This window comes from Durio zibethinus, chromosome 8, assembly GCF_047325235.1.
Source record: "Durio zibethinus cultivar Kanyao isolate XHJ-2024 chromosome 8, ASM4732523v1, whole genome shotgun sequence".
NCBI classification, from domain to species: Eukaryota; Viridiplantae; Streptophyta; class Magnoliopsida; order Malvales; family Malvaceae; genus Durio; species Durio zibethinus.
The window spans coordinates 1,665,369-1,677,958 of NC_143169.1; the positions used below are offsets into that span (position 1 = coordinate 1,665,369).

Sequence of the window (12,590 nt, forward strand, 5' to 3'; positions counted from 1 at the left end):
TTATTATTCATGGAGGAGGGATCAACTTACACAAAAATGTTTGACATGTTTTTAATATTGATTTTAATAAATTTAAGTGATAAAATTAAACTATTTTCTCTTTTTCACTTTCCTTTTTTATTCCTAGGATTTGGTAAAATCAATGGTTCAAAAAGTATAAAAACGTTGAGATAAATTGATCCTTCCTATTATTCATATAAATTTTTCATTTTTAAATAAATTGATCCTTCCCATTATTCATATAAATTTTTCATTTTTAAATAAGACAAAGTTTCAATGTTAAAACTTGAAAAAAAATTTGATGCTTTTTTTTTAATTTAATGAGATAAAAAGTTATAAATAAAATTAATAAAAAATTATTATATTTTAATATGTCATTTATTTGTTTTGAAAGATATATTTTAAAAAATTCACATAACACCCTAAATATGTAAATAACTTTCAAATTTCTCGAGGAAGCCATGCCCCCTCTAACTCTTATGTGGCACCGCCTTTATTTATAAATAAAGTTTTTTTAAAAAAAAATTTAAATGATTATATAAACACTTGATTATGAGTATAATAATTAATTATATGAATATAATACTTGATAACAAATGTAATTAAAAAAATATAAAAAAAAGAATATTTTTGTAATGCTTAGATGACATAGTCGTTGACCTAGCCATATGTTGAACAAAAAAATAATATTTTTGAAGGTACACTTTTTTACTCAAGAATATTATTATTATTATTACTCAAGAAGGTATTTCATTTTCACTTTATCAAAATAATTGATTATATGAATATAATACTTGATAACAAGTGTAATTAAAAAAAATGTAAAAAAGAATATTTTTGTAATGCTTAGATGACATAGTCGTTGACCTAGCCATATGTTGAATAAAAAATTGATATTTTTTAAGGTACATTTTTTTACTCAAGAATGGGGTTAAACCTAATGTAAATTGAAGTTGAAATTTGGTCTTGGTATTTCATTTTTACTTTATCAAAATAATAATGATAATAATAAACAAGGTCTCCTTTTTTAACTCATAATAAGGACATTGTTGACTTTTTAAAAAACATGCAGAGATAGTGTCATCTGTTTTTTTTTTTTTTTTTTTTTTACAGATTTCTTCCTTACGAGTAAGTACATCACATCACAAAAATTTCAATTTTTTTTTTAAAATTGAATTCATTATTGGTTTATTTTAATAAATTAATGTGATTATGTTTTAACAATTATATTTATAAATTTAAAATTCAATTTCTTACATTTATATTATTTTATTTTTAGATTGTAATTTTTTTGTATTAAAAAATTAACCACATCCATTTGATTTATTGAAAATTAATAAGATCAGCATGAATGTTAAATCCTTTATCAAAAAGTATGATTTTTTTTTATTTTTTCTAATTTCTAACTTATTAGTATATCACATGATATAATTCCATTTAAAAACTTCAAATTTAAATTGAAATAAAAGAGATGAAATTTAAACCATTCCTTTTTTTTTTTGTATTCTTTTTAAAATATCTTTTGTCAAAATATGACAAGTAAATTTTCTTATCATACAAGTCAATCCCATATAAATCATAATATCCATTATTTTTTCAATTTAAACCTTTCCTTTTTTAGTATTTTTTATTTAGGAATTTTTTTATTTATTTTTATAATAAATAAAATAATTATAATTTAAATATTTCATATAATAGTAATAATAATAATAATAATAATAATAATAAAAAATTACAACCTCAGAAATCAACAATGATCTCATCTTACAACTAAAAACTCTTGAAGATAAAGGTGTTGGGTTAAAAGCTTCCAATCTAATCACATCAGCGGAAGTAAAATCAAATAATAAATCAAACACACAAGAGACAACAATTTAACGTGATTTGGTCCAACTGACCTACATCCACGGATGAAAAAAAAAATCCATTAGTTGTAGAAAATTACAAACATACATCATATCATCAACCTCACTCAGCAATCAATACTCATAAGACATTCTTAATCTCCTCTAGTCCTATGGAGTATTCTCAACCCAAACAAACACAAACCCAAACCCTTGTGCACTCTTTCAACATAATCAAACACATACCCATATGCTCTCATACATCATACTTATGTGGACCTTCTCAGTCTCCTCTAGTCCACTTACAAACAAACACACACACCCATAAGATGTAAAGCCTCAATATTCCTATGGGATGTCTATACCACAAAACCCTACAACTCTCTTACATCTTTTTCTCATACCTAATCCTGTAGAGACTTCACTTATTTATAACCATACAAACTTGCCCATTAAAAATCATTCTCCTTTTAGAATTCTTCTCCTGTAAGTCAAACTTGCTTATTAAGAATCCATTTCATTTTAGAATTCTTCTCTTGCAAGTCAAACTTACCTATTAAGAATCATCTTTCTTTTAGAATTTTTCTTTTACAAATTTTCTTATCCATCAAGCAATATCTAATAAATCTCAAATAAATTTTTAATAAATTTCAAATAAACCTTTTATAAGATTTGAGTTATTATTCTCAACAAAAAAAAATCAACTTCGCGACCAATAAATTTTACTTTTTGGTCTTGCAATAAAAAAAAACATACAGTGTCGAAAGTGGTCGGAAATCGGATTATCTCTTGTTCGACTCATCTCTTTGCTAAAAAATATCTATATTTTATACATATGCTTTGTTTCTAGAAACCAAGCACCTGTAGCTTCAAAAAAAAAAAATCCCAAACAACTGTAACCTGAAAATTAGAGGCATTTCTAGCAATTTCCACAGTAGTTTTTTTTTTTCAAAAAATTTATATACCAATCTAATTTTTTTAAAAAAAATTACATGCATTTATTATGAGCAAAATACTTGTGTTAAACAATTCGATTAATTCATATAATTATTTTTAAAATATAATTTTTATAAAATTAAAATTTAAATCTTAATATTTATAAATTTTATTATCTTAAATTTTGATTTTTTTGTATTAGAAAAATATTCGTATTTTTACTTGTTTGATTTTAGTAAGGACAAATAATAAAAAGGATTTATGGTTAAAATTTAGATGTCAAATTTTTAACTAAAAATTGTATTGAACCACATGATAAATGGCATAATTTCTTCAAAAGCAACTAATGTCTTCTTTAAAAAAAAAAAAAGGAAAAGGAAATTGAGCAATTAGATGCAATAATTAAAATTACACCACAATTGATTTTTTTTTTTTTAAGAAAAAATTCGATAGTAAATAGGCTGTTTAATCTCTCAAATCAGAATAAAATATACCATACCTGACAGTCTAAGACAAATAATTACAGGTCGTACATTCGAAATGAATCTAATAAATTATCACTAATAGGATTCAAACTCAAGATCTTTTCATCGAGAAAAACGATTTTAACCGATTGAATCAATCACTTATTAATTTTTTTTTTTTTTATAATTCACCTTTTATCAATTTATTTAGACTCTTTTAAAGGGGAAAAACAAACATGGACCAAAAATTTTTAGGTTTCGGACAGATTTATCAGTTCTTTTATCATTTCTTTCTTTATTCTATAATTAACATTACGTTATTAATTTTTTTTCCCATTCATTTCTTCATAATCCATAACCATAATTTCTAGCTCTTTGCTTTTATAGAGTATATATGAAAGTTCTACTTATTTGTTTTCCTCACGATTATAAATCCAAATTTGGGTCTATTTCTTTTATTTATTTTTAAATATTGATCTTTTTTATTCCATAATGATATAGTATTACATAATCAAAAATTTCTTTTTCTCATTCATTCATTCCTTCAAAATCCATAATTTTTAGCTTTTATCAACTACATACATAAAGATACCTTAAAAAGTAAACAAGAAGACAGTTTAAAAGTTGAAATTTGACTAATAAATGTTCGTTCAATTAATTAAAGTTTATTCTCATTTACAAAAAAAATTTTGAGTTCAAATTTTACCGATGATAATTTGTTGAGATTAACTCAAACGTATGACCTGTATTCACTTGTCTTAAATTGTTAAGCATGACACATCTTATCCTAACTTGAGTAACTAAGCAATTTATCTAATTTTTAATTTTTTTATTCTAAAAAAAAAAAAGTTAAAATTTGAAACTTTCAATTTAAAACTTTTACATTTACATCATAAAATAGAGAAGCTTAATTTTTTTTTATATATTTGAAGCGTTAGAGATTAAATTTTAATTAGTAAAATTAAAAGCCTAACACTTCATTAACAAAACTAATTAAGGTTCCGCTAAATTTTCAGTGTATGGATGATGGAAGGGTAAAAAGTCGACAAAGGTTGACACATTTATTATTTTTTATTTATTTGTAAAATATACAATAGTATGTTCGAAAATAAATAAAACAATGAGTAATGACGTCACACGTGATAAATGAATAAAAATCTTCAATTGCAATTAAAAGAATTTGAATCTTGTAATAAATGTATTAAAAATTAAAATGTCATACATTTTGATAGGAATATAACATACAGGAACCTTTTTAATTGTTCCTTTCACAATACCATAACACTTTACATTAAGAATCAAACCAAAATTCTAGCGTCTTTGGAAATTAAACACCCTTATGGACACAGTAAAGATTGCTCCAAAGAGTACTGTGAAGCCAAGAATAACTGCTGCAACTACCCCCAGAAATTCATGTCTGAAGCCAAAAAAGTTTCTCAAATATTGTTCAACCGTCTCCCCGTTGCCATCCTCAAGGGTATCTTGTAAATCTCCGAATTGTGAAACAACCAATCCATACAGGGTCCAAGATACTGGACAAATCCAATAGTACCATCTCCACCATACAGGAATGCTCTGTAAATGGAGTTGGTAGAAAGCTAGTCTTCAGTTACATACCAAGAACTTGAAAAAAACAAAATTATGTGAAAGCGGCGCTTACAGGGCGTGGGATGATGAATCCTGAAAAGACATTCCATATTCCATAGAATGCTGAGGAAACTATAGATGCAATGTGGTAGTTTGGTGTGACAGCCACAGCCATCATTCCATAGAAGGTGAAGTACAGAAAGGTGAAGTACATAAAGAAGATATACCAGAAGAACTTAGCAGCTGTCCATTCAAACCCGATCATTGCGTAGACAATAATTCCATACACAACAGCTTGTACAAAAATATATGGTATCTCGATTAAGACCTGCAGTTGCAAAAATTGAAGTCAATTGTAATGTACTAAAATTCTGTTCGACTTTCTTTACAATTTGAACTCTTCATAATGGGAAAAAAAACTTGCCTGGGCAATGGCATATGGCATGGCTGAATACATTCCAGCAGCTCTTTCTCTATAAAAGACCGTCCTTTCAACGGCCACAACAGGTTGCACAGATGCAGAGTTTTGGATACCAAGGAAAAGAACAGCAGCATACATTGAACCCATTGCATTGGCGAGATCTTGCCTCTTTTTCCTGTAATTTCACAATGTTACATTAGATATAGGAAGCTGATAAAAAACCAATGTTGAAGTTCGAGCTTTTGCACTTGAGTTTTAGCATACGTTTTAGAGCCAAGGTCCCAGAACAGTGTGCCGAACATCAATGCTATGATAGTTGTAAAAAGAAATCTCACAGCAGTGTATGGTGGATTGCGCCAATATGACCAGTGCTGCTTCCATAAGCAAGCTGCACACTGAGTCAAGAATGACTGAGAGTACTGAGTTGGAAAATAGAGTTCCTTTGAACCAGGAGCAGGTTTGCTTAAATCTTCAATAAGAGCTTTGTTTCTCCTGAGCAAATGACATACATCAGTAGAAGATTCAAGCCCTCAAAGTAGTTAAAATAGCTAGGCAATATATAGATCTCATGCAGAATTAAAGTAATTAGTTGAATCACTTTACGATTTTTGCTGCAATGTTATGTCTGAGTAGCTTATTACCTGTAAAGTTCTGAGTTTTTGTAGACATCAGCAAAATCAACACCTAAAGCTAATTCCTGTGCTGACGTGGTAACTTCCAACATCCAAGTTGCTGGATTGTAGCCATCTTTGATTTTGCTAACTCCTTGAATTCCCTGGAGGAGATGAATATTATTATAGTGTTAGAGATATAGTTCATGTGAAGTGGAAAATGAATAAGTTATTAACTTAGAAATTCTTGCTCTTTCATTTCATCTTACCTCAAAATACTTGATAAGATGTTTAGAATGGTGTCCTAATGGCCCCACATATATCTCTTGTCCTCCCCGCTTCATAAGGAATAGCTGCAATGGCATGTTTATTTAGTTACACAATTATATATATATAAAGAATCAGCAACTTTTAAGTTTCTCACCTCATCAAATGCTTCAAATATGTCAATACTTGGCTGATGGATGGTACACACAACTGTTCTTCCAGTATCCACTGTGTTCCTAACTGCTCTCATAACAATGGCAGCAGCTCTTGCATCAAGACCTGAAGTTGGCTCATCCATGAAAATGATTGAGGGGTTTGCCACAAGCTCAACTGCAATAGTAAGCCTCTTTCGTTGCTCAGTTGATAAACCATTTACACCAGGTAAACCAACTAGTGATTGCCTTAATGGATTCAGTTCCACAAGCTCCATGACTTCCTCAATGAACATCTGAAAACATATGTTGAAATAAAACTCTCAACTTAATCCAGGCCATAGTGATCATTAGCAAAATGTTTTATTTTGTTGGACTCTGATGTCAGGATTTCAATCTTAGTAAGACCTCTAACTTGTATCAAACTGGAATAAGGGACTTGAAACAGCTTAAAGTTTCAGGAATGCCAACCTTTCTGGTTTCAGCATCAACTTCTGCAGGTAGTCGAAGCCAAGCAGAATAAAGCAAGGATTCATACACAGTGACATGAGGAGAGTGAATATCATTTTGCTCACAGTATCCGGATACTCGGGAAAATGTTTCTTGCTTCTTCGGGAAACCTGAAACTGTGATGTTCCCATCAATATAACCACCAGTTTTTCTGCCAGCAAGCACATCCATCAAAGTCGTTTTACCAGCACCACTAACACCCATCAGAGCTGTTAGAACGCCTGGTCTGAAAGCACCACTAACACCCTTCAATAGCACCAATCTATCTTCAGTGACACCTTGTTCTTTCATTTCCTGCAAAGTTTCAATTCAAGCAAATAAACTCTCATATATCTGGACCTCATTAAATTGAAACAAGATATAATGCAACCATTGAACGTAATGGAACTTATGTTACCTGTGGCATATCAACAGAGTACACAATGTCATCAAATGTGATGGAATGTGGCTCAAATGGAAGAACCATTCCCTTTTTCTTGTTGGCAAGGGCCCCAACAGTTGCCTCCGTCATAGATGAGGATTTGGACAAGTTGCTTCTTCGAATATCATCTTGAATCTCTGCATATCAATTGGATTTAGTATTGTACATAATGGCTTGTTCACAAACACACTGACACAAATATAGATTAGTTCTAACACCTGATTTAGTTACACGACTTGAGCTACTTTCATAGTTTGATAACTGAATGCTTCCCCCAACATCAACTCCACTGGTTTGTTTGTTGCTTTCATGTTCATCTGATATTACAGCCTGAGGCTTCTCAAATGCTGCACATTTATTTGAAAAATGGAAAAAGATTAGCTCTAACTTCCAAAGAGGCACAAGTTTAAGCAGGTAAAGCCATACTCACAATTTAAATAGGTAAGAGCCAGAGTAAAACAAAAGTTGAACAATACTGTGAATCCAATCAATCCCCCTACTCCGATCCAATACCAATGTGGATCTTGGAAGAAACCCCTAGACTTCAACACTTGAATTCCCAGTGATTCATTTGAGTTCAGAAGAACCTTCAATATGAAAGAAAATATAAAGGATCAGCAGATGTTAAGACATAAAAACAGAATCATAGACCTTGCAAATTCAAAGCATTACATGTTTCCATTGGTTCCCAAGGAACTCATTAACCATCAATGCATTTTGGCCATACATCATAGGCGAAATCCAGTAACCCCATATCCACCATTTCTTTATGTCCTCTGTGACATTAAACAAAGAAAATTGACTAGAACTGTTTAGAGTTTAATTTTCATTAAAAGTTTCCTATTCTGTTTTGTAAGATTTATCATACCTCGTGACAAGACAAAGCCACCCAATGCAAAAAGTATGAGCAAAGCAAATGATCCAAAAGTGTTAGCAACAATCATGTTTCTACCACTTGCTGCAATGAACCGAAACAATCCCGAAGCCATCTGGTTAACGAGAACAAGGACGAGGTACTGTCTAAACAACCTGCACCAGACAGATTACTTGCACATCAATTTGGACCAGAGCTAATAACCAAGCAATATACATACTAATAGCCAAGTTACTCACGAAATTTTTGTTGTCATTTCTTTTGTTTACCTTTCAACATTTGGATCAAATCCAATGACATAGTATGTAAGAAATACCCATATGGCAACTTCTACAAATGTGATAGGGATCTTCAGTATCCATGTTGGTAGAGCATATGCCCATGAAGGAAAGAATAGTAGGTCTCTTTGCTTGTAAAAGACGGGAAGCTTAGCAATGGTCATAGAAAGCTCAGCCATTCCATTAAACATGACCACAACCAAACCGAAAAACAAGGCTCCCATATAGATTCCTCCCCGTTCAACTGAATCTCGACTCATCTCAGTCCTAAGAAAGAGTGTCATGGTGATTAACGCCATCATTGTGAGCTAGTAGCAGAAAGAAAACAAAAGGTTAGAGTCACGGTCATTTAAACCATGATAATTATGGTAAAAGAATTAAATATCATTAGTACGCACTTGAATGAACTTGAAGATGTAGACGAAAGAGTTTCTCTTCATCAGTAGATATTCCCTTGAGATGCAAGCTTTCAGCAACTCCTTCCTTCCAACACCATATTTTCTGGTTGTCAAGGCAGCTGGGTGGCTCTTTGTTTTATCAAATTGGGCTGCAAGTTCATCGCCAAGTTTCATTCCCAAATGGAATGATTGGAACGCCTCAGCAAATTCCTTGGCTGTGATAAACCTGTAAGGTTGATCTCTATGTATCCAATACTGCATTTGATCTTTCCTTGATGTAACCTGTAACAAACAAAGTTGAGTTCAATGTGATAGAAGAGAAACTTTCTCCTAAAGAAGAAAGGATCAAAACTTCTGTCAAGACTTACTTCCTGCAAGAAGTCAGCAACGCCTTTTCTCTCAGGACACCTGAAGCCCATAGATTCAAAAAAGCTCAGCACATGTTCACGAGGACCCTGATACACTATCCGGCCATCAGAAAGGAGAATAATGTCATCAAAAAGATTATAAGTCTCTGGAGCTGGCTGGAGAAGAGATATGACAGCAGTTCCATTAAGGATGTGAACACTTTGCTTGAGAGAGTTCACAATTTGGAAAGTTGTAGAGCTGTCAAGACCGGTAGATATCTCATCCATAAACAGTGCCTTTGCTGGTCCAACCAGCATTTCACCTAATTTCATCGACATAATTATATTTCATGATAAGAAATTTAGAGTTTATGGCAATGGAATCAATTGTTGAATTGATTTCATGAATTACCTGTTGTGACACGCTTCCTTTGTCCTCCAGAGACACCCCTTAACATTTCATTTCCCACCATAGTGTCTGCACATACTTCCAGTCCTAAAAGCTGTAAAATTTAGGGCAAAGGATTCAATAACGGTTTTGTTATCTTAGTACTTCCTGAATATCTTTGAATATACTTTAGAGCTTTCGGTAATATTACCTTTAGAATATAATCTGTGATTACATTTGCTTCCTGACCTTCTGTAGCTGTTGCCTGCAATGTTAAGATGACATATCATGATGAATACAAGATTCTCTAGAATGAGGATTCCTGTCTGATAAAATCAATCTTGGTTTGAATTCTATATCTGACTTTCAATCAAATCCAATTCCTATGGTCATGAATAAAAAGACCAATCCAAGTTGATGGATCAGCTTGAGCCATAGAACATTATTTGAAGGTACATATGCAACTAATTATCCAGGAAGTAAATCAGAATTCCAATTCAGTCAATGATACGCAATTAATGAGAAGCAACGTCAACTCATCAATTCCAGCACAATTAACTCTCACAATGTCTGAAAAACATGATCAACTTCATCTAATCTCTACATTTATGTTATTTGATTCCTTAGCACATATGCTGTATCTTGTAACATGTTTACATACGACTCTTACTCGATGAAAGATAGGGTCATTTGAGCACATTGTCTTAGATTTTACCTTCATGAAGACATCAATATCAGGATCAGGTTTAATGTTTGCTTGTTTCTCTCTTCTTGACAACTCCGATAACATCTCTGTAAAAGCCCAAAACAATCATGCTTTCAAGAATAAAAAAACATGTAAATTATTCCGAAAAAAAATTATTGTTGCACCAAAGAAAAAATTAAAAAGGGTGTGGAAATCAATCAAACTGACCATAACGGTATCCAACCCCTTGGCATCTTGCAGAAAAAGCCAAAGTTTCCCTCACTGTCATTTCTCCTATGTGAAGATCATGTTGGCTTATATAGGCAGCTGTTCTCTGTGGCACAAACTCATCCATGCCATGCCCATTGTAAGTCACTCTCCCCGAACACTGCAACAGAATTTCAATTTCGAATTAGAAATAAAAACAAAGACAGAACCTAATGCAAGAACAAGAAGCCTAGAAAGGAAAGCATTGAAAGAAAAGTAATTTTCTAGAGCACCTTGAGAGCAGTATCAAGCTTCCCAGCTAAGGCCAACAAGAGAGTGGTCTTTCCAGAACTGGGAGGACCCAAAAGCAATGTCATCCTGTAATAAATACATGAAAAGAAAAATCATTGATGAATTCCAGGATCTCCCCAACTTTAAGTTTGAAAGTAAAAATCAAAATTCAGGTGTTGATGAGAAACTGAGATCGCTATTTTACCTGCCCGGCTTAATGATGCCACTGACATCATTGAGGATGGTCAACTGTTTCTTTCTACTAGAAAGAATACCCATATCATTCAAGACGCCCTTGAATCACAACACAAAGTGAAACGTGAGAAAGAATTTTAAATCAAAAACAGTAAAATGATAAAGTAATGAGTATTTTCCAGGTTGGTACCTCAAGCATTCCTGTAGTGAAATTAAGAACCGTAGGTAAAGCACTGTTTCCTACAAAAGCTTCAGCTTCTATATTAAGATGCTCGAATCGGACTTCAATTGTGGGAAGATCGATACCAACCCTGAAAAGAAAATCCAATGTAAATTATTATTGATACATGAGAACAGGATCTTCAAGGACTAAAACAGAGTTCCTCTGTTTTGTTTTAAGTCTTTCCCACCAAAAATATTTCTTTCCATTTCTCTTTTCCTAGTAACCAAACATATATGAAAATACAGAAAACTTCATACGTGTCTATGCGATTCTTGAGCTTCGACAAGAACTTCTCATTATCTTCCTCTTTGACCAACCTCTCAAGCAAAGTCCTTCTTTCTTGCCATCCAAGGTCATAAACATCGATTTCGTTGGCACCACCTTGAGAGCTAGTCAATATACCTTTCCTGAGACGAGTAACAGTGGGTAGTTTCTCAAGTGCAGCCCACTTTAAAGCTTCTTCATCATCCTCATCTCGAGAAGACCTTGAAAAAACTTCCACACCATTGTTTCTCCATATCGAAGAACTACCAGATCGTAAACTTTCCCGTAAACTGCTAGTCGCTCTATAAATATCACCACCCTCCATTAGCAAAAATGCCAACACCCACCAAAACAATCAAACTTTCGCGATTTGAAACACAAAAAAAAAAGAAAAAGGTTTTCCTTTTAAAGACTAAGAAACTAAAGAATTTAATGAGGAAAAAAAAGAACAAGTTTGGTTTTCTTTTGTTATCAAGCTGTCTTTGAACCTAAAAACAAAAAAATTTGCCAAGAGTTTTGAAACTGAAGAACACAAAAAGGGCTAACCAGTATGAGGTTGAGGAAGAGCCTGGTGCAAGAAAATCAAGGTTTGCTTTCTATATATAAAGGTTGTTGCAATAATGCTGGCGGCCAACTTTTTTTTTATCCACCAAAGTTAACAAAGTTCCTGGGTGTTTCGTGGGAATAGAATCATATGTTTCGTGGGAATAGAATCATATGGTGGCCATAGTTGTATAAAAAAATAAAATAAAAATTAAAAAAAAAAGGGAAAAAGAAAGAAGATTGTTGAGCCCGTTTTTACTCTTTCCCAACTTGGATTTTGTGCAGACAAACTTAGATTTTTTGCGGACAAAATCCAATCCATGCCATCTTTTCTTAAACTGAATACTAATTTCACTTCAGTTCTGTCTTTTTCTTTACTGTTGCAAATAGTAAATTATAAAGAATCGGGTTCCCACTATTAACAAAATGGGTCTGATAGAACTTTATTGTCGCGTCATTGTCAAATTTCTCCAAATATTCGGGAATCAAAAACTCAGTCCAATTTGTATTTTTCTTTTTTTTTACTTGCTAACTAGACTAATCCTATTCAAATTCTTTTTAATCCTTTTTTCTTGGAAAAAAGTTTAGTTAAAGTTTTCAGGTAAAATTAATGAAGTTTTTTATTAAAATAAAATTTTAACTAAATAAATTGAAAATTTTTTGCTATATAAATCAAGTATGAAA

General features: G+C 32.0%; 1 protein-coding gene across 2 annotated transcripts; it reads right to left on the reverse strand.

Annotated features, from left to right (window-relative positions):
• Window positions 1–4,408: 4,408 nt before the first annotated feature.
• Window positions 4,409–11,938, reverse strand: LOC111278898 (pleiotropic drug resistance protein 1-like). 2 transcript variants are annotated; one of them, XM_089764505.1, is made up of 25 exons: window positions 11,910–11,938; window positions 11,357–11,665; window positions 11,067–11,187; window positions 10,887–10,975; window positions 10,684–10,768; window positions 10,412–10,571; window positions 10,214–10,290; window positions 9,710–9,763; window positions 9,523–9,613; window positions 9,132–9,433; window positions 8,764–9,045; window positions 8,357–8,673; window positions 8,082–8,242; window positions 7,886–7,989; window positions 7,644–7,800; window positions 7,432–7,560; window positions 7,190–7,350; window positions 6,754–7,086; window positions 6,288–6,578; window positions 6,133–6,216; window positions 5,894–6,027; window positions 5,517–5,744; window positions 5,256–5,427; window positions 4,905–5,159; window positions 4,409–4,819 (listed from the first exon to the last, which is right to left on the reverse strand). In XM_089764505.1, exons 3-25 carry the CDS (start codon window positions 11,073–11,075, stop codon window positions 4,556–4,558), a joined length of 3,939 nt encoding a protein of 1,312 aa, XP_089620631.1. In that variant the 5' UTR covers window positions 11,076–11,187; window positions 11,357–11,665; window positions 11,910–11,938; the 3' UTR covers window positions 4,409–4,555. The 2 variants fall into 2 exon arrangements, with proteins under 2 accessions (XP_089620631.1, XP_089620630.1); XM_089764504.1 differs by having other exon boundaries at window positions 11,357–11,938.
• Between the last annotated feature and the right edge of the window lie 652 nt (window positions 11,939–12,590).